Here is a 19,335-nt window from a genome sequence, read left to right as displayed (position 1 = left end):
ACCCACGGCCATGTGGTGATGGGACCTGGGGGCATCCAGGAAACTGGGCTGCCATGTCCCCTTTACCTGGGCAGCATCACTCGTCATCCCTTTCCTCCCAGCATCCTGGGTCCCACATACCCCTTCCTCCCCACATCCTCTGCCCATGCAATGAAGGGGCAGCAGAGCCTATCCCTAACATCCCCATCCCAAACCTTCCATCCCCATCCTCCCAGGATCCCCAGCCCAGCCTCCTCCCACCCATTGGTGGCTCCAGGCTGGTTGTTCACACAGTTTATTTGCTCGGTTTGGGTGTTTTACAAACAACGGGGTGAGGGGGGGTGGGATGGGGAAGGGAAGGGAATTCAAACGGCTTCGGCACAAGTGAAAAGCTCGGGGGCACGGGAAGTGCACTTCAGCAGAGCCGGGCAGGGGACACGGGGGCTGTGGGACGGGGCAGGGACGATGCCAGGCCCACCGCCCGCTCCTCTCACACCCCAGCCCCGGCCCGGGGGCCTGGTCCTGCTCCCCGCCGCCCCAGGGGCCGGATTGGGCTGGGGGTCAACGTCAACCGCGGGGCAGGGGGTGCCAAGGGTGGGAGGGAGCCCCAGCTTCGGGCTGGGGAGATTGCAGGGCCCAGGGTGGGATGGGGTGGGTGGTGTTGGCCCCTGACATGGGATGGCAAGAGGTGACATTCCCCCAAGGACTATGGGGGCAGATGCCCTGTGGCACCCAGCCCGTGCCCTGCTCTGCAGCAGTGGGGCTCCAGCAATGCCCAGCAGTGGACGGGGCAGGAGAGGCCCCCCCTTCCCTGGCAGTGCCCTCCCAAAGCCCCCCTTCCCCAGCTCTGCCTCTCCCAGAGGCTGTGGTTGCCCGGCTGGGGTTTGGGACAAGGGTGGCACCACGAGCCCCCTCACTCCCCCAGCCGTGCAATGACTCTACTGGGGGGGAAAACTGCAGCCTGGGTGGTAACTGGGGGGCAACTGGGATGTCATGGGGATGGGGGGGGTGTCACTGCTCACACAAGGGGAATGTGGGGGAAGGAAGGCCTTGGGGGAGCTGAGCCCCATCCCTGGCTGCTCGACCAGCCGTGTCCTGGTGGGCTGGGCAGCACTGATGCTGCTCCACTCATGTTTTGGGGGATCCCTGGGGACTTGCCCAGCCTCACAGCAACAGGTACCCTCTCACACTCGAACAAGGATCTCTACCCTGGCTGGTGGCTCCTGGACAAGTGTCTGGGCACTGCCAGCCCGGCTGCTGCAGCTCAGGGGCAGCTGATGTGGGCACTGGGTGCCAAAAACAACGCCACGCCCCCCCCCCCCCGCCTGCCCCAGTTGGTCTCAGTGAGGAGGAAACGCTGGTGCTGGTGGTGAAATCCCCACTGAAGGGCTGGGGTGTGCGGTGGGGCAGCAGGGAGGCTGCCCTCTGTGGGACACCGGACCCCTGGCAGCTCCCAGTGCCAGTACTGGGGTGAACTGGGCTGCCCCACTTCCCTGGGGGACCCAATGCTGCAGCCCAGGACTCCAGAACGCGGCTCTGCGAAGCTGCTGCTGCTGAGCGGCAGAGGCAGGAAGGGGATGGGATGCTGGGCCACACTCCTGCTGCCACCAGGAAACACGGGAACCCCCACCCCATTCCTGTCCCACAGGGCTGGGCCCCGCCGCATTCCCCTTCCTTCTCTCGCTGCTGTTGCCCCAGGAGGACACGAGCAGTGGCCACAGCACAGTTCAGCCCCCTCGGCTGGCAGAGCCCAGCGGCAGCTGAGACAGAGGAACGGCTGTCACTGCCAGCACCAGAGTGACGGGCTCCAACACGTGAAGCTGAGCCCGGGAGGAGCAGAGCAGGCCTGGGGACAGACTGGGTTGACCCTGCAGGAGCCCCGCGTGGCCCCAGCCGTTACCACAGCCGAGTATCAGGGGGCTGCCCTCGAGGCCCTTCCCTTGCCTGGACGCGCTCCGTCCTTGTGTGAGGAGCCCGGGACCACAGGGATGAGGACGTGAGATGGAGCAGAGATGTCCATAGGCAGCCAGGGGGGAACAGACCCAGGCCTTTCCCCGCTGGAGAAGCGGATGATGGAGGCACAGAGGGAGGGGTTGGCACGGGGCTGGGTCCGATGCCCACCATGGGCTGGGCTAAGAGTGGGTCCCGCTGGTGGCAGCTCCCGGGGAGTCATCTACGGACACAGTGTCGTCCTCCGACCCCCTGCCCGGCAGCTCCATCCTCCGACGGCGAGTGGGACAAGGTTGGTGACACAGGGAAAGGCCCCGGTGCCGGCAGCAGGTGGGGATGAGGCCGGGCCGTGGTGGGGTGGGTGCACTGTGAGGCGGGGGGGGGTCACTAATAAATTACCACAGGCAGCGCTGGTGGGGGGCAGCGCGGGGCTGGCATCGAGCAGATGGAGCGAGCGTTGCCACGGCCGTCACTCGCCGCTGCCCGCTGCGGCCCCATTGGCACCATGTTGGATCTCCCCGGTTCTGCAGAAAGAGGGTCTGTGTCCGGTGGGGGGGAAGCCCGGTGTGCCGGGCCTGGCGAGCAGGGGCCGGGGCGGAGGGGGCTCGGCGGGGGCTCACATCACCGTGCAGCACTTGCAGCGCTGCTTCTTCACGTCTGTCTCCTGCTCGGCCTCCTTGGCATCTGTGGCGTTGGCACCCGGCTTCTGCCCGCCCGCACCCTCCTCGCCCAGCGGCTGCGCAGCCGCTGGCTCCAGCGCGGTGCCGTTGGGCGGTGTGTGGTCCTTGTGTGCCGGCTCCGGCTTGCTCTCGGCGTCCTCAATCACCACCAGCTCTGCCTTGATGGTGCCCTCCAGCCCCAGCACCTTCTTGGTCTCGTTCTCATCCTCCACGTTCTGGTAGCCCATGAAGATCATGGTGACAGGCTGCTCCTGGCTGGGCTCCGTCCCCTCGCCTGGTGGCACCTTCGCTTGCAGCCCCGTGATCTCCCGCCGCGGCGTTGGCTTCTGGCTGCCCGGGGCGCTGCCACCCCCCATGCCAGCCTTGGCTGGGGTCTGGCGCCCGGCAGCTTCGCTCAGGGTGGCCTCGTCCGCCTTGTGCAGGAGCTCGTCGACCTCGGAGGAGCTGAGGGGGTGGGCCCCGTTCTGCAGGGCCCCGTCCTCGGCGGTCACCGCATGCACCACTGCGGGGACAAGAGAAGGGAGGGTGAGGGGGGCTCAGGATGGGGGCACAAGATGACCTGGCAAAGCTCCTGCTGGCATGACCCACTCAGCCCCGGCTCTTGTGTGGTCAGGGAGCAGCCCCTTCCCCTCTCCAAAGGTCCTGCCATTGAGGCTGGGACTCCCCACAGCATCCCAACCCTCCCCTCAGCGGACCTGCTGCCAGACCCTCTCTCATCACCTGGCTCCTGCCTGACAGCAGCCAGAGAGACCAAAATAAAAGCCCAATGCAAGGAGCTGTTCCCGAAGCCTCAGGCTCAGTGAGCCCTGCAGGAGCCGCGGCCATTTGCCAGGCCACTGACAGCCGGCCAAGCTGCCCATGGCGGGACGGCGTCTGCTGGCGCTCGGCTTGGCCAGAGCTGACGTGACACTGTGTACCAGGTCACCCCTGCCCCTTCTGAGACCTCAGTGATGCTCGGCAGTTGCTGCCCCACCGTGTTCCCACCACCTCCTGCCACATCCACCAGGACCACTGCATCCGGTGGCCCTGTGCCCGGAGGAGCCGGGGCTCTCCCACCCCAGCGCGCTGTGCCGGCTGCTTGTGGCACCGGAGGGGGAGATGTGCGTCATGGCCAGAGCGGCCAAGGGCTTGTTGCATTTTCCACTCGACCTGGGGCATGACGTGATGGTCAGTGCAACTGCCTCAGTGGGCAGCCAGAGAGTGAGGGACAGTGGCCAGCCTGGCAGGGCCAGCACGGCCATGGCCACAGGGAGGGGGTTGAACGGGAGCGCTGCGCTGAGTTTTCCTTGAAGAGGCGGTTGGTCCACTCAACCACCACAGTTCCCAGTAAGAAGCCCCACTTCCATGGTTGGTCCCTGCCACCACGATGGTCCCTTGGGTTTCACCAGGCCCTTTGGAGCAGGTTCCCAGATGTTCCCAAAAGCAGGAGCTGCAGAGACCAGTCCCTGCTGCTGCACTTCCACCACACCCGTCAGCCACGCTCCCCGCTGCCAGCCTGTGGGACAGGCCAGAGCGGTGCTAGTGCACCTTCCCTGCCCACAGGACAGGTTCCTGAGTCTTGGACACAACAGATCCTCTTCTCTGCTCTCCAGCAGTGCAGGGTCACGATGTGCAAACCAGGGCTGGCCCACCTGGACCATCCACACTATGCTGCCACGACGATCCTGCGATCCACTGGACTGCAGTCGGTGAGGGATTGCCCTCACAGAGCTGGTAAAGCTGTCAGGAGCAGCCCCCACACTTCCTCACCCTGCTGGGTGCCCGCTGGGATGTTCAGGTGGCCGCTCCCTTGTCCCCTGCCCTTGACTCCTGCCAGCGGCCAGCGGTGTGGGCTGGCCCGTACCTTTCAGCTCATCCTCATACACTTTGACCCCCTGCAGACAGTGGTTCTGGGGGAGCATGGTGGTGCTGGACAGGACCTTGGTCTCCCCAGTTACTCTGTCCTTCTCCACTGTGATCTCCACCGAGTACATGGCTGGGACACAAAGAGGACAGCGCGCGTTACAGCGGCCACGGCCCTCCCCGGCCCTTGCTCTGCGGCTGGCGGCGGGACGGCGCGTGGCGGTAGCGCTGTGGTGCTCAGCAGGGCTCAGCAGGGCTCAGCAGGACTCAGTGGTGCTCAGCAGGGCTCAGCGGTGCTCAGCAGGGCTCAGCGGTGTTAGCAAGGCGGCAGCGAGGAGCGGTGAATGGCAGAGGCGGGGGCGACATCCCCGGCACATCCCTCCTCCCCGGACCCGCGGGACCGTTGCCATCCTGGTGCTTCTGGCATCACCTTACCTCCACGGCTGCTGTGGTTCTCGGGCTGAGCCATGTCCATCTGTCCAGCCAGTGAGCAGTGCTGGCCATGGGGCCCAGGCTGGGAGCCAGGTTCGTGCTCACAGAGGTGCAATCCCCACCAAGGGTGCTGGCGCTGGGACAGCCCCTCTGCCCCCATATGGGATGGGTGATTCTTGGCATCTCTCCTTCCTGCCAGTCCCTGCCAGCAGCGGGGTCCCCTCAGCCCTGTGCATGGTGCTTAGCTCCAAGGATCCCAAAACAGGCTCTGCTCCATGCTGGTGCTGTGGTCTGGTCTGAGCCACTGCCCCAAACCAGAGCAAACCCCTCCAGCAGCAGAGGCGGCTGCAGCCCCCCCAGCTCAGGCAGCCTGGCCCCGTGTGCCCTGTAGCTCCCTGTGGCAGCAGCCCCAGGGCCTCGCACAGGGTCAGCCCTGCTGGCAGCCAACACTGCTGCCTCACCCCTGCACAGAGAAGCTGCAAACAGAGCAGGAAGGATGAAACTGGAGCAGGGACATGGAATGGGGCTGAGGTGGAGAGGCCCCGAGCCACGAACCAACCGTGGGGTGGAAGCAAAACCAAACCCTGTGATTGCAATGACGGATGTTCTCTGCCCTGGGCTTGGAAAGGCATCGAGCGGCACGGCAGGGAGCGGCTGCGGGGGCGGCGAGCCGAGGGCGGTGCGGAGGGGAGGGGGAAGCAGCCTGGAAGGAGCGCTCCTCCCAGGGCAGTGGGCACCTACCCGCCTTCATCATGTCACTGCCTTCCACTGCCTTCATGGGGCTGCTGGAGACCCTCTTGTCAGCTGGAGATGGAGAGGAGAGACGACCCCCTGAGCCAAAACGATCGCCTGGTGTGCCCATGGGTCAGGCCCCAGGGAGGGCAGCGTGTACCCCTATGGCTGGTGCCTGGGATGGGCTCCCCCGCCGCAGGACACCACTGCCCGGGAGGGGACTTGGGGACAGGGCTCTTGTCTGTCTCTCCCCACCCATCTGGCCCCAGCCTTAGGGCAGCAGGAGGGGATGGTTGGCGCTGAACCATGGCTGAAGGGAATCAGGATTCACCTACCCTTAACTGTGCCCAGGGGACTCTGCAAAACAGAAGGGAGAGGTTATAGAGTTGCTGGGACCCGCCACAGACCCGCTGCCTGCACACCCACCACCCATCCATCCCCAGCAGGGCCAGGGACCCCGAGCCCACTGCTGGCAGCCCTGCCCATGGGCAGCAGCCGTGCCCACCTTCTGCGCGTTGGGGACAGCCTCAGCCTTCTCCTCCTTGGCTGCTGCCTCTGCCAGGTTCTCCTTGGTCGAAGCCACTGAGCTGCTGTTCTCCAGCGTCTCCAGCTCCTTCTCCAGCCTGCAGGGAGAGTCAGGGCTGAGAGGCCGAGGGGAGCGTGGGACAGGTAGCTGTGGTGCAGGCAGCCACAGCAGACCTGTGAACACAGGCCAGTGACAGTGTGGGGGAGAGGAGAAACACAAATTGTCCCCGGGCTCATGGGGTGCAGGGAGAGACAGGCTCTGGCATGGCTGTCACTGTCTCTCTGCAGGAGAAAACCCAACGGGCTCAGCACCAAGTGGATGGCAGAGACCACGCCGTGGGCACTGGGCAGGGGGACTGACCCCTGCACACTTGTGGTCCCTCACTTGGTGGCCAGAGCGAGGCTGCTCCATCATCGTTCTGCTCCCGCACGTGTCACCCAAAACCTGGTTGAGCTTTCCATGAGGGCAACCTCCTGTTTCCAGCCACAGCCTAGCAGCACAGCCCCACTGGGATGCAGCAGAAGTCCGGGGAGTCCCCATGCATTGGCGCGGCAGCAGCTGCCCCCGGCAGAGCTCCCCCGGGCTCCTCACACGGCGCCGGCGGAGGAATGCACCGCGCCATTAGCCGGACACAAAGGCCCCTTCGTGCCTGACCCTTCTCTGCACCGATGCTCGGTAATTAGCGGCACCACCGTGACTGATTGCATTCCTGCTGCGCTGCCGGGACACCTCCGAGCCGGGGCTCCGGGCCCCCGCCTGCGGCTGCCCAGGGACAAGGGGGCTGGGCAGGGGCTGAGGCATCTCCCTCTCAGGCTCCCCCCCTGCCCCTTTTCAAGGGCTGAGCCACCACGATGGGGACGGAAGGCTGTGGGAGGCAGCACCCTGCCATCAGGGGGGCTGGGCACCAAGCAGCCCCCCGGGGATCCCAGCGCGAGGCCCCTCACCCTGTGGCTCCCACTGATACCTGACGCAGAGGCAGAGCACAGCTGGGGATGTCCATGCTCAGAGGGGCCGCAGGGCTGGACAGGCTCTGGGTCTGGCTGCAGCCCCTGGACAAAAGCTGGCAAGAACCCAGCCAGGGTTCAGGGTCCAGGATGAGCCCTGGTAGCACCGTGGGGGCACCTCTTCTCTCAGCAGCTCCAAGCTCAGCATACCCTGCCTTGTGCCCAGCACGTGGGATCCACCTGAATGTCAGCACCCGCCTGCCCAGGGGTCTCTGAAGGGACGCAGGTTCTCTCTAACTGCACCCCAACATCTGGCTCCACACCTGCCCCATTACCTCTGGATGGTTTCCTCCAGCTCCTTGGTCTTCACCTCATCCTCCTGCATCTGTTTCTTCATGGCCTCTTCCTCCTCGGAGGCAGAGGCTGGGGCCCCCTCCAGGAGCCATCTCTCCCGCAGAGCCTTGGACTGGGGAGCAGAAGGGGGTCACGGTCCTGCCCTCCCCAGCCGGGGGCTCCCCGGCGCAGAGGCAGCCTGGGGGTCCCGGGGGAACCTCACCTTGAGATGCTGCAGCTGCCGCCTGTCATCCTCGAGCTGCCGCCTTTTGTTCTCGATCTCCGTCTGACGCTTCCGCTTCTCCTGGAGGGACGGGAGCGGCGGAGCCGGGGTCGGCGAGGGGAGGGGATGGGCACCGGGCATGGCCGGGCAGGGAGGAGCGGGGCCAAGGGGCTGCCCTTGGGGACAGGGATTTGCGAGACCAGCCTTGGGAACACCCCACGGTATCACGTCCCTGCCCTCTCCGGGACAAACTGAGGCACTGAGGGCATAGGGAAATTGGGGCAGAGCCTGGGCTCTGTTCACCATCTCAAAATGTCACCTTCCCCTCGGCCGGCCCCACTGAGCGAGCTGCCAGCGCGGGGGGAAAGAGCCCCCGCGGCCTCTACCTCGTCCGCCCCCCTCCGCCACCCGTCCTGGGGCTGCTCCAGATCATTTCAGCAGAGTCAGACCCAGCCCGGACGCGTCACCCGGCGCTTTCTCCTCTGGTCCAGAACAATTTGCCCTTTGTGCGGCCGAGATCGGCCGGTTGCCGGCTGGGCTGGGCTGGGCAGTGGGGCTGCCGTGGGGCAGGGGTGGGCAGGGGAGCTGCCATGGGACAGCAGTGGCTTCAACCAACCCTGTGCCCTGCTCTGTGCTGGGAGCGGTTGCTCAGCGCAGCCCCCGACTGCTCGCTAATTAATGTAATTACTAGTGCCCATGACAGGCATGGCTGGATAGCACCATCCTCAGCCCTTCCTGGGGAAGGGGGGGGGGGGAGAATCATCACTCATTTCCCTCACTTGGGGCTCATCAAGGCGCTGCTTCGTTAATTAAACCTCCCAGCTGCCTGTTGCTTGCTCTGTCCCTGTTTCAACCATGCAGCCAAGCCGTGCCGGCTCTGACACCCCAGGAAGAGCCCCCACAGGGACACACTGGCACAGGCCATTCTGAGTCCTCATTCAGCTGCTGGGGACTCCCGGTCTGGGGCTGAGCACCTGCACCAGCTCGCCTGCACCTGCACCCTCCTCCCTGCTGGTGTCTGCCCCATGTGCTGCAGGTGATGGCTTGGGGATGTGGGGACACTGGCCTGAGCAGGGACTCACCGCGATGGCCTGCAGCCTCTCCTGCTGAAGGGTGCTGGCCTCCACGACCCTGCAGAGAGCAGAGAGTAGCAGTGAGGGGTGACACCAGCAGCAGGTGACTGGGACAGCATGCAACCAGCAAACCAGACTCTGTGGCACACAGACAAAGGTTGAGCCCTTCCCTTCCACCGGCCGTTTCCTCCATGCTACCCTTGAGCCAAGTACCCCTCACCTGCATGGCTCCTCCAGGCACCCCTTGGCCCCTGTCCTTCCCAAATCCCCCGGGACAGGCGCCTTGCCCAGCACCTGGAGGACTCATCTCATCCGGACCCACTCCTGCCATGGCGCAGATGGAAACCGTGACCACGGAGGGGCTGGAGCGGGACGCTTCTGGCCGCCCCTGCGTTCCAATCTGGCTCACGCTTTCCATTCCAAGCCCGTTCTTGGCTGCTGACACCTTTCCCGGACAGTGACCTTTGCGGGCTGCACACACAGGCACACGCACGCACATGTGCACAGACACACTCAGACACACACATGACAACAGGCTCTGCTCCCGATGGCATCCGTGTTCCAGGCCCAGCACCTGCCTCTGCAGCACGGGCTGCCACAGCCGTGCCAGGGATGCTGCCGGTGGCAGCCGCCTCTCTGGCCCCGTACAGCTCTGCCAGGTGCACCCAGCCCTGGAGTGCTGCAAGGAGGGGTCGTCCCCCATCCCCGCAGCCACCTGCCCATGTACCCGCCTTCCTGTGTCCCCGTGGTGTGGTGACCCGGGCCAGTCCAACCAGCAGCACAGCCCCCGGGGCCTGGCAAGAGCCCCCGCGCCACGGAGCACCAGGTGCAGGTTCAGTGCCGGGAGCCGCAGCGGGGCTGGGGTGGCTGGTGGGGCCGGCTGGGGCCAGGATGCTCCAGCGCCACAGGAGCCGCTGGCTGCTCGCCAGACGGTTCTAACGAAGTGCTTAAGCTGTGGCAGTAATTAGGGTGGGAGGCACTGAGGTATTGTCAGGCGATGGATCATCTCCACTTGCTTCCTAGCAAGGGACAGAGAGGTGGACTCCGCGCTCCCAGGAAGGGAGTTTGCCGAAGATGGTTTTACACACAGGGTGGGCTTGGAGTGGTGAGCCCCACGCATGACACCCTGGGCTCTGATCTCACATACCAGCCACATGTGTGTGCCCTCACACGGGCTTTGCCACAACTCAAACGGGCTCTGCAGGGTGAGAGGAGCCCCTGCCCCCGCCCGCTCCCTCCTCGAAGCCAGCAATTAACTGGGAGCTGCTCAGAGCTGCCGTCCTCCCCTCACCCCACACCCTGGGGATCCCTGTGATGCGCAAAATCCAGGCCAGGAAAACAAACCGGGAAGGTGTCGCTTTTGTGGTGGTTATTTTCGTGCTGTTTGCAGCGACGCTGTGACTGTTCCACTGGCGCAGGCGCACGGCACCACTCGCACGCCCGCGTGTCCTGTGTGTCCCTCACCAGCCCCACAGATCCAGGGCTGCCTTTCATCGTGGGCTCCCTCCTGGCGTGGGGCCACAGGTCCCCTCAGTCCAGCCCTTGGCACCCCACACTTGCAGGGCGTTGAACTGGGCCCTGTTTCTCTCTCGGATCTTGCTCTGTTCCATGGATCCAAACTTTTACAGCATTCCTGAAACATTCTGTTCTGCTTTTCCTCCCTCCTCCATCCTCTTTATTTTCCATTATTTGCTACAGTCTCCACATTCCCAGGTCAGACGCCAGGAATCTTCCTGGCCCAGGGAGAGACGCAAAACAGGCTGGATGCCCCTTGCTGCAGTCTCCCAGCCTGCTCAGCCCCTGCCCTGGGGGCTCTGATCCATCGAGGGGGCCTGAGCAGGGATCACCCCAGCACCCCCAGTCCCTGCCTGCTGGGACCAGACACTGAGGTAGAGGCAGAGGGTCCCACACTCCCCAACAGCCCCAGCCTGCCTGCCATGACCTGTCTCTGGGGGTCGGTGTGATGGGGCCCCGCTGCCGCCGGCCCCGGTGACTGATGGAGGCGGTTCCCTGGCAATGGTTCCCTGGCAACAGCGCCATGGCAACGGCGCTATGGCAACGGGCGAGTGCCGAGGGGATGTGGGGGGATACTTGTGGTGGCAGAGGGACCAAGGGGCCCCCCGGGGCTGGGACGCCGCTCCTCAGGCCTGGCACCCCGGCAGCACTGGCGGGCCAAAGCCGTGGCATCACTGGGGCCTCCTTAGGGGGTTCTGGTGCTCCCAAACCATCCTGGGTGCCAGGAAGGGTGGGAAGGTGATCCTGGGGCTGCTGAGCTCCTCAGGAACCACCAGCCCAGACAAGGAGCAGGGAGAAGGAGCAGGGACATGGGGGATGATGCCCTGGGAGCTCCCAGCAGCAGTCCCCAGCGCCGAGGCTGGACCCACACACACACGTGAGCGCACACGCGCCCGTGCACGCGCCCACGCTCTCCCTTGGCTCTCCAGCTCTTTCCAGCCCTGCTGATGCTGCCGTTTCCCACCATCACAAGGGAAGCCCGTGACCTTTTGTCTCCTCCCGCCTGACATGAAACAATAATGTTTATTTGCCTTCCTCTGTTTTTTCCCATTAGCTCATCCAAATGTGCGAAGAGCCGTTTCAAGCTGCTCCTCTGCCCTCCTGACCTCCGCTCCCTCCCCACCCGCTCAGCTCCAAGCTGGGGGAATGCAGGAGAGCGCCCTGCATGGGCACCACCCCTGCACAGGCCCCGGGTCTGTGGTAAAGGCGGCAGTGGAGGGATCAGCACTGATTTACAGCACCGTTCCCATGCCAGGAGCCGGGCCCCTCGGCCGGGCCCGGAGAGACGCGGCCGTGGGGAGGCTGCAAAGCTCTGTCACAAAGCCACGAACAGCGGGGCCGGGATCGAACGCCCCCGATGGCAGGCGCGGGAGGGAAGGGAGGGGAGGGGAAGGGAGGGGAGGGGGCTGCTGCAGCCGCCCGGGGGGCCGCCATGCATCGACCATTGAAGGCAAATGCATCAGCGGCAGCGGCGACGGCGAGGACGGCCAGAAATCGAGCAGCGTGCCCAGCACAGGGTCGGGACCCTGCTCAGATCCTGGGACAGGGCGGGGGGCTGCTCCTGCCCTGCCCCACAGTGTGGCTGCCTCCCCCTGCGGCTGCTGCATCACCCCAGCGCCCATCCCACTCCTTCCCACTCCTTCCCGTGCTCCCACTGCCTGCGCAGCCCGAGCCATCGCCGCTGTCCGGGGAGGGGACAGGGACGGAGGGAGGCGGGGGGAGGAGATGGCAGCCCCAGGCTACCGAAAACGCAGATGCATTAGAGCAAGCGGAGCTGCCTGATTGATTCTTCGGGCTGAGACGTGGGCTGGGAGTGCCAGGAGAAAATGGATCCCATGAATATTTGATGAACGGAGGCTTGGGGAGGGAGTTTGATTGGAAAATTACAGATCTTTCAAACAATGGTTCAAGTGCCCTCCAAACACTTGGGTTTCCAGCTCCCTTCCAGTTAGAGGAGCAAGGCTTCACCAGGAAACTCCCCCCACGATTCATGAATGAGAGTGGAGCTGGCCGCTCCCCACACCCGGCAGCACCAGCTGGCCAGGATGGGCAGTCCTAGCGCTGGCCAGGATGCGGCACCTGTCTCCTGTCACCAGCCATCGCTGGGTTCCTGTTCTTGCGTGGCAGCGTGGTTTTCCACAGCAATGCCATGAACACAGGCACACATGATGTTCCAAGGAGCCAGCAGGAACATGGATCCTGGCACAGGCACCCCTGTGAGCCCTGACACTCACAGGGAGCTCAGTCCTCGGCACCAAGCCCAGGGGCTGGGCCCAACCCACATCCAGCCACGCTCCACCAGGAAACACCTGTCTGGAGCAGGATCCACCCGGCTCCTGTCCCTCCTCCAGGCTCATCCTTGCCCCTGACGGTGGCTCCTGTCTGGGACCTGGGGGCTGCTTGTCTCCGGATGGAGTGAAGAGACTCAGGAATCTGGGCTGTGCCTCCAGCCCCAGTCCTGGCGCCTCCACTCAACCCTGTCCCAGGGCACAGCACCTCCTCAGCTTTCCTCTGGCACCTCCACTGCTGGAGCCCCGGCACGGCTCCCAGCACAGCTCCCGGCACAGCGACAGCCACATGAACCCTTCATGAACATGAAGGGAAAGGGGCTGTTTCTGGCCAGGAAGCAGGAACACTGACACCGGCGGCTTCCCAGGAAACCTGCCCCAGTTCCTGCCAGCAAGGCAGGTCCAGCTGAGAGGCCCCGTCTTGCAGCTGAACTCTGAACCCCCATGATCTGCCAGCCCCAAGCAGGGCTGGGTGCTGTTGTGGGGCCATCTCTGGTGGAGATTTATGGCCTCCTCTAGGACAGCTGGGAAGGGTGACAGTGCCGTTCCTCTGGCTGCACACAGGGACAGGACAGACCTGACCCCTTCTGGCTCCCTGCACGTGGCCAGGAGGCAGCGGGGTCTGGCCTGGGTTTCACTTCTCCCTGGATGCCAGCAGAGAGCAGGGTCTTGAGTCCTTTCCCAAAGGACGCACGGGTTATTTCTCAGGTAGAAATCTCCCTCCTTCCCCTGGGTGCAAATGTCAGCTTCGGATCAGGGTTGGGAAGGCAGGACCAGGAGAGCCCTCTCTCCAAGGAGACCCTCAAAGCCAAGGGGAGAGCAGCAACTGAGACAAACCACCAGAGCAGCCAGATGTGAGATGCAGGATCTCCAGCTGCTCATGAACACTTGACAGCAGTGGGAGCAGAGGGCACACGAGCAGCTCCAGTGGGACCAGCCCAGCCTTTACCAGAGTTGGAAAGTTTCTGCCAAACCCCCCTGGGCACCAGTGGATTGTGGCAGCCAGGACCCTCCTCCAACTACAGCTGGTGCCAAGGAAAAACGGGAGCCAAGGCAAAGGCAGCAGTGCCCGCCCCAACACCCGTTGGCTGCCGGGCCAACAGCAGGGCAGCACCTCGCCATGTCCCCAGCTGTCCTGGGACCCTCCTAATCCTCCAGCCCCACGGCCAGGCTCTGGAGCTGAGTGGCTGTGGGGGTTGTGTTGTTTTGCATTGTGGCTGTGCCCCTCACCCGGGGTCACTCGCGGAGTTTCACTCAAAAAAAAGAGACATGGGCAGGTCCAGTGTATGGAGCGGGCAGGGGAAAGCCTTTGCACCACTCCACGGGTGCAAATGAGGTGCTGGGAGGGTCGGTTCAGAGCGGGGTGAAGGGCAGCGTGTGGAGCACAAGGGCAGGAGCCACCATCCTGTCTGGCACCATCCCCCACCTCCACCCCAGCCCTGGATGCCTCAGGAGAGCCCGAGTCCAGCCCGGCAGCTCCTCACCCCCTCCCCAGGGCACGTCACACCCCTCGGCTCTGCCTTTCCCCTCGCTGCTGCCTTTTGGCAAATCACGCACGTTTTCCTCCCCAAAGAGGCTCTTTCCTGCAGGGACTGAGGAGCTGTGGAGCTGCCCAAAGTCGTGGCCCTGCTTTGGCCAGCTCTCCAGCCCCTCCAGCAGCACAGGGAGCACTCTGCCTCCTCAGTCCCGCAGCTGCTGCACCCCAATCTCCAAAACATCCCCACATCCCCACTGGTGCCCCCAGCTCAGTTCCAGCCCCAAATCAGCCAGAGCCCACCCTGGCCCCAGGACACCCCCACCCCTTGCCAGTGCCCCATGGCTTCTTGGGGCTCCCAGGTGGGAGACAGGCAGTGGTGAGAGGGACCTGTTGAGCACGCGTTGTCTCGGTAGCCAGTGGTAAGTGGATCAGTGCAAGGTGAGGAGCAGAGGGTGGCTGACCCCGAGCTGGCTGGGTGCCCTAGGAACCCCCAGTGCCAAACCCAGGCGGTGCTGGGGTGTTCGCCACGGTGGGGATCAGAGCCACGGGTGGGAAGGAAAGGCCTGGGTGAGACAGGGCCAGCACTGGCTTGAGTACCTCGAGCAGCCACCCAGCCCTATGCCCTCCTGGCACCAGCTGCTGGTGTCCCTGAGGGGCAAAACCAGCACACGGGTAGGACAGTCTCTGACCACAAGCCCCTAGTGGCCTCTGCCTGCTCCGTCCTTCCCCACCCGCCCGGCTCCAAGCTCCCAGCGACCGGGCAGGGCCCCACCGCAACACACAAAGGATGAGGCCGGGGTCGGAGAGTGTCCATCTGTCCAGACTTCTCCGGTGGGACCCGGCTCATGAGGATCCCCTGGCCACAGCCGGGTCCCTGGGCAGGGGCTGGGGGTGCAGTGCAGGGAGGGGTCCGCAGCTCTTGCCACCCACTCACCCCACCACACGCAGCAGCAACAACAGGTTCAAAACACAAAAATAAACGCCCTCCCCACCCCCCGCTTCCTGCACCGCTGCCAGCCCCGACACCCCCGCACCCTCTGCACCCCTCGCACCCTCACCGGGGCCTCTGCTGCTGCCCCCGAGCCGGCGCTCCAGCACCCCACGGCGGGGCAGGGACCAGGGAGGGGCCGCACCTGCTGAGCGGCACTGGGGGGAAGGAGGCCCCGGAATGGGGTCCCGAGCCCCAGAACCGAAGGGATGGGAGCCCCCGGTATTGGGGTCCTGAGCTTCAGTATCTGGCGGGATATGAGCCCCCAGTTTTGGGGTCACAAGCCCAGGCATTGGGGGGATGCGAACCTCACCCCCGGTTTTGGGGTCCCAAGCCTCAGCATAGGGGGGATACAAACCTCTAGTATTGGGGTCCTAAATCCCCAGAATCAGGGGGATGCGAGCCTCCGGTTTTGGGGTGCTGAGTCCCCAGGAGCTGGGGGATATGAGACCCCAGGTTCGGATTGCCCAGCCCCGGCATCGGGGGTGTACGAGCCCCCGGTACGAGCTCCGTGAGTCGGCGGAGCGAGCTTCCCGCAGCCCCGGCGCGGGGGTCCCGAGCCCCGGCCCCCGCTCCCCCTCCCCGGTACTGCGGTCTCGGCCGGCGGGGCCCGAGCGGACCGCGGCCCGGTGCCGGGGTCCCGGCGCGGCTCCGGTACTCACTCCATGGTCCCGGCGGCGGCTCCGGCGGGAGTGGGGGGTGGCGGAGCGGAGCCGGCGGCCGCCGGCGTCCCGGCGCTCAGGGCCCGGCGGGCGGCGGCATCCCCGGCGGGGCTGCGGGATGCGCAGGGATGTCGGGACCGCGCCGGTGCTCCCGCCTCCCTCCCGCACAGCTCCGTCTGCCGGGCGCGCCCCGCCACTGCCGCCGCCCATCTCCGGCCTTGGGGCGCGCCGGGGTTTCGTCTGCTCCTGGGGGTGCCAGGCGGGTCCCGGCCCGCCACTGCCGCCACCCATCGCCCGGCCTCGGGGACCCCCGGAGCTGTGGCTGCTGCTGGGGATCCCGAAGCGGGTCCTGGCTGTGCAGTGCCCGGTGCGGGGCGGGTTGGAGGGGCTGCATTCACAGCCGCTCCGTGTGTAACCTGTCAGTGTGTAACCCCCTCCTGTGAATGCAGCCGCTCCACGCTGCCCCACTCCAGGAACCACCGACTCTTTGCTCTCCCCTTTCCGCTCCCCCATTTCCCAACCCAACGGCCACAATGGGCAAACTGCCACAGGAAGCCCTAAGCCACCCTCCGTTGGGAAATCTGTCTGCTGCCGGGCAAGAGCTCTGCACTTGGCTCCAGAGCAAGCCTGGCCCTGCCGTGGGGGTCAGCATGTTCCCCCACTCCCATGCTCCTCACCCCTTGCACCCCTTTTTGCGCTCCAGGTTGGTGCAGAACAGAGGGAGGAAACTGCCCCTCTGCCCACAGCACCATCCCAGAGCCAGTGGGGCTCTGGAGGGGCTGAAAGAGGCCTTGGATGGGAGCACAGCACAGTCCCTGCGTTATCCACGGCAGTCCCGGGGACACTGTCATGTCTGGGAGATGTCCTGGGGCCCCGCTGCTGCCACCTCCCTGCGGAGAGGGGTTTCATCCCACTTAGCTCAAGGCACAAGAGGAGTCAGGGCCGAGAAGCTGCTCCGCTCCCCATCTCCCACTCCGGGGGAAGCCGCACGGAGCTGCCAGGGCCCCCCATCCCCCGAATTGCACAAAGCAGCAACATCCTGAGAGGAGGAAGCAGGAGGGAATTACCCGCCCACATCCCAAGGCTCAGCCCCTGGAGGGATTTAAGCACCCCCACCCCGAGCAGCCCCAGCAGCGGTGGCAGTGGCCCGCTCTGTGCCACCATGGTCACAGCTGGGCTCTTCATCCTCAGCCTGGGAGGCTCCATCCTGCTCCCAGCTCTGGCCCCGGCAGGTAATGGGACAGCTGGGGTGCTAGGGCAGGCTCCCAGGGTGGGAGATAGGAACCCTGGACTCCCCCATGGTACAGGGGAGGCCAACGATCACCTGCACCCCCCCAGGCACCCAGGGGAGCCAGATCATCGGGGGAAAGGCGGCAGTGCCCCATTCCCGCCCCTTCATCGCCTCCATCCAGATGGACGGGCAGCACGTCTGCGGGGGCTTCCTGGTGTGGCCCAAGTGGGTGATGACAGCTGCCCACTGCCTCATTCCCAGGTGAGCCTTGTCCCCACGTGGGACATGTGCCCCCCTGGACATGGTGCGGCCCCTTAGCACCAATAACCCCATCCCAAGGGGTTAAGCTGCCCCCTCCCACCTGTGCCCCCGTGAGTCCCCCAGCCATCCCGCCCTCCCCGATGGCCACAGCAGCGCCCTCTCAGCACCCCCCTGGCTGCAGGCACAGCCCCTCGGTGCGTGTGGTGTTGGGAGCCCACCGGCTGCAGGAGCCCGAGGCATCCCAGCAGGTCTTCAGCGTGGCCGAGTCCATCGCCCACCCACTCTACAACCTCCGTGCCGTGGACAACGACATCCGCCTGCTCCGGGTGAGTCTGCACCGGGCACCCAGCAGCCGGGCAGAGGGATATCCCACAGCCCTGGGGTGCGAGAGGGAGGTGGGATGTCCCACAACCCTGGGGCACCGGGAGGGAGGTGGGGCGTCCACGGCCCCGGGAGCACCGAGAGGGAGGTTGGGTGCCCCACGGCCCCAGGGCACCGGGAGGAGGTGGGGTGCCCCACGAGGGGCCGAGCCGACACTAGATGTCAGTGCTTCTCCGGAGAAGCAGGACCGCGCCATGGGGTGTGATAGAGGCACTGAGGACACACCGACTCTGTCCGGATCGGCAGCTCTCGGGCAGCCAGTCTCTGCAGCAGACTGGGACCAGTGCAGAGGGGCTGACGGGGAGGGACCCAGCCTCTGAAGAGGGAAGAGCAGGGCTGGGGGGTGTCAGCAGGAGCAGTGAGCTGGGATGCGAGGGAGAACCAGGCAGGAGCAGCTGGGGGGCTCTGCCCCAGCAGCAAAGCCACCCCCACCCTCGCTGCCCACCCAGCTGAACAGGTCGGCCACGCTGAACGAGTTCGTGAAGCGGATCCGCCTGCCCTCACCACACATCGACCTGAAGCCCGGCACTGTCTGCTACGTGATGGGCTGGGGGGACACCTCCAACTTTGGAGACCAGCCCACCGAGCTGATGGAGACCAACACCACCATTGTCAAGCGGAGCCTCTGCCGGACGCTGTGGAGGGGCAAAGTCTCGGCCAACATGCTGTGCGGGGCCAGCCGCAACACCACGCTGCAGGGCGTCTGCGCCGTGAGTGCACCCCTGGCCCCGTCCCCCACGCTGGCCCCCACTGGGAGACCCTCAGTTCTCCCTCCCACCCCCTCATTTTGCAGGGTGACTCCGGGGGACCCCTGGTCTTCAAGAAAAAGGTTTATGGCATCGTCTCATTCTCTGGGGAGAGATGTGGGGACCGCCGCTTCCCTGACATCTACACCAAGATCTCCAACTACATTGACTGGGTGCATCACATTGTGCGAGGGTCCCGCCATCGGAAGGGGTGGCTGAAGCCCTAGCGTGGCTGGGAGGGAGTCCGGGGGGCAGGCAGGCTGTGGGAAGAGGGGCCGAGACGTCTCATGGGAGGGGAGAAGAGGGCTAGAACTTCCACGTCCTCCAGCTCTGGCAGGGCTGGGAGCTGATGCTCCGGGTTCCTTGACCCAGATCAGGGCAGGAGCCCCCCTCTGCCCATTGTCCCCCCTAAGCTGCACCAGAAGCCCCTCGTTCATCCTCTCACAGTGGCGACGTTTACCTTCCTCAATAAACCCTCAGTCCCCATCCCACTGCTCCCCCTCTGTGTTTTGGTCCCCCTGACTTGTCCTGGGCACGGGTGGGTGGAGCAGGGAGTACAGGAGGAAGGAAGGGAGTGCAGCCTCCACCCAGGACCAGGCCCTGCCCCAGAGGAGCCAGGATCTGCATCCAGGTGCTGCCACCCCAGCAGCATCCCCAGCTGCCTTCCCGCCGGGGTGTGGCTCCCCATCCCGTCCCACCCCGTCTCATCCCATCCCGCCTCATCCTGTTCCATCCCGTCCCACACCGCACCCTCCCCACCGCGCGACGTGACCCCCCAAAGAGGGGAACCACAGACTCCCCCGGGGGCAGGCGGGCTCCCCGCTGCGCTGGCGGGGCCCACAGGGATCCCGTCGGGAGCCTCACCCGCCTCCCCCGCGTGCAGACGGGGAGCTGGGTGCCCGCAGTGGCCGGCAGACGTGTGCCGAGCTGCTGCTGGGTCTCGGCTGAGACACGCGTGGCTCTGCCCGGTGTCTCCGGGGACAGACCCAGACGTTCCTGCTCCTGGATGTTTGTTTTATCTGCAAATTGCTGGCACGCCGTGGCTGCTGCAGGGCCTTGCGCAGGGTCAGGA

At 65.4% G+C, this 19,335-nt stretch overlaps 2 protein-coding genes across 6 annotated transcripts; one reads left to right on the top strand and one right to left on the bottom strand.

Annotated features, from left to right (window-relative positions):
* Window positions 1-258: 258 nt before the first annotated feature.
* PALM (paralemmin) lies at window positions 259-15,868 on the bottom strand. Of its 5 annotated transcripts, none has more exons than XM_039566270.1 (9): window positions 15,645-15,868; window positions 8,724-8,772; window positions 7,642-7,722; window positions 7,421-7,551; window positions 6,121-6,238; window positions 5,951-5,972; window positions 5,625-5,714; window positions 4,453-4,584; window positions 259-3,111 (listed from the first exon to the last, which is right to left on the bottom strand). In XM_039566270.1, exons 1-9 carry the CDS (start codon window positions 15,647-15,649, stop codon window positions 2,546-2,548), a joined length of 1,194 nt encoding a protein of 397 aa, XP_039422204.1. In that variant the 5' UTR covers window positions 15,650-15,868; the 3' UTR covers window positions 259-2,545. The 5 variants fall into 5 exon arrangements, with proteins under 5 accessions (XP_039422204.1, XP_039422205.1, XP_039422207.1 ...); XM_039566271.1 differs by having other exon boundaries at window positions 5,625-5,687; XM_039566273.1 differs by lacking the exon at window positions 4,453-4,584.
* On the top strand, window positions 15,763-18,751 carry PRSS57 (serine protease 57). Its single transcript, XM_039565973.1, has 6 exons — window positions 15,763-16,022; window positions 16,629-16,876; window positions 16,983-17,136; window positions 17,318-17,462; window positions 17,967-18,227; window positions 18,311-18,751. Exons 1-6 carry the CDS (start codon window positions 15,763-15,765, stop codon window positions 18,488-18,490), a joined length of 1,248 nt encoding a protein of 415 aa, XP_039421907.1. The 3' UTR covers window positions 18,491-18,751.
* Window positions 18,752-19,335: the final 584 nt, after the last annotated feature.

This window comes from Corvus cornix, chromosome 28 (assembly GCF_000738735.6).
Source record: "Corvus cornix cornix isolate S_Up_H32 chromosome 28, ASM73873v5, whole genome shotgun sequence".
NCBI lineage: Eukaryota > Metazoa > Chordata > Aves > Passeriformes > Corvidae > Corvus > Corvus cornix.
The sequence above is the reverse complement of the archived record's forward strand: the minus strand, read 5'-3'. Positions and strand labels throughout refer to the sequence as shown.

What these genes read in the sequence shown, in the direction of transcription:
- PRSS57 (XM_039565973.1), top strand. Translation starts at nt 15,763, where the DNA reads ATGCGCAGGGATGTCGGGACCGCGCCGGTGCTCCCGCCTCCCTCCCGC. An exon ending in CAGTGCCCGGTGCGGGGCGG is followed by an intron (nt 16,023 to 16,628) that starts GTTGGAGGGGCT and finishes CTCCGGGGGAAG; the next exon opens with CCGCACGGAGCTGCCAGGGC. An exon ending in CCCAGCTCTGGCCCCGGCAG is followed by an intron (nt 16,877 to 16,982) that starts GTAATGGGACAG and finishes GCACCCCCCCAG; the next exon opens with GCACCCAGGGGAGCCAGATC.
- PALM (XM_039566270.1), bottom strand. An exon ending in AGAGGCTGCAGGCCATCGCG is followed by an intron (nt 7,723 to 8,723) that starts GTGAGTCCCTGC and finishes CCGTCCCTCCAG; the next exon opens with GAGAAGCGGAAGCGTCAGAC. An exon ending in CAGTGACATGATGAAGGCGG is followed by an intron (nt 4,585 to 5,624) that starts GTAGGTGCCCAC and finishes TTTGTGTCCCAG; the next exon opens with CCATGTACTCGGTGGAGATC.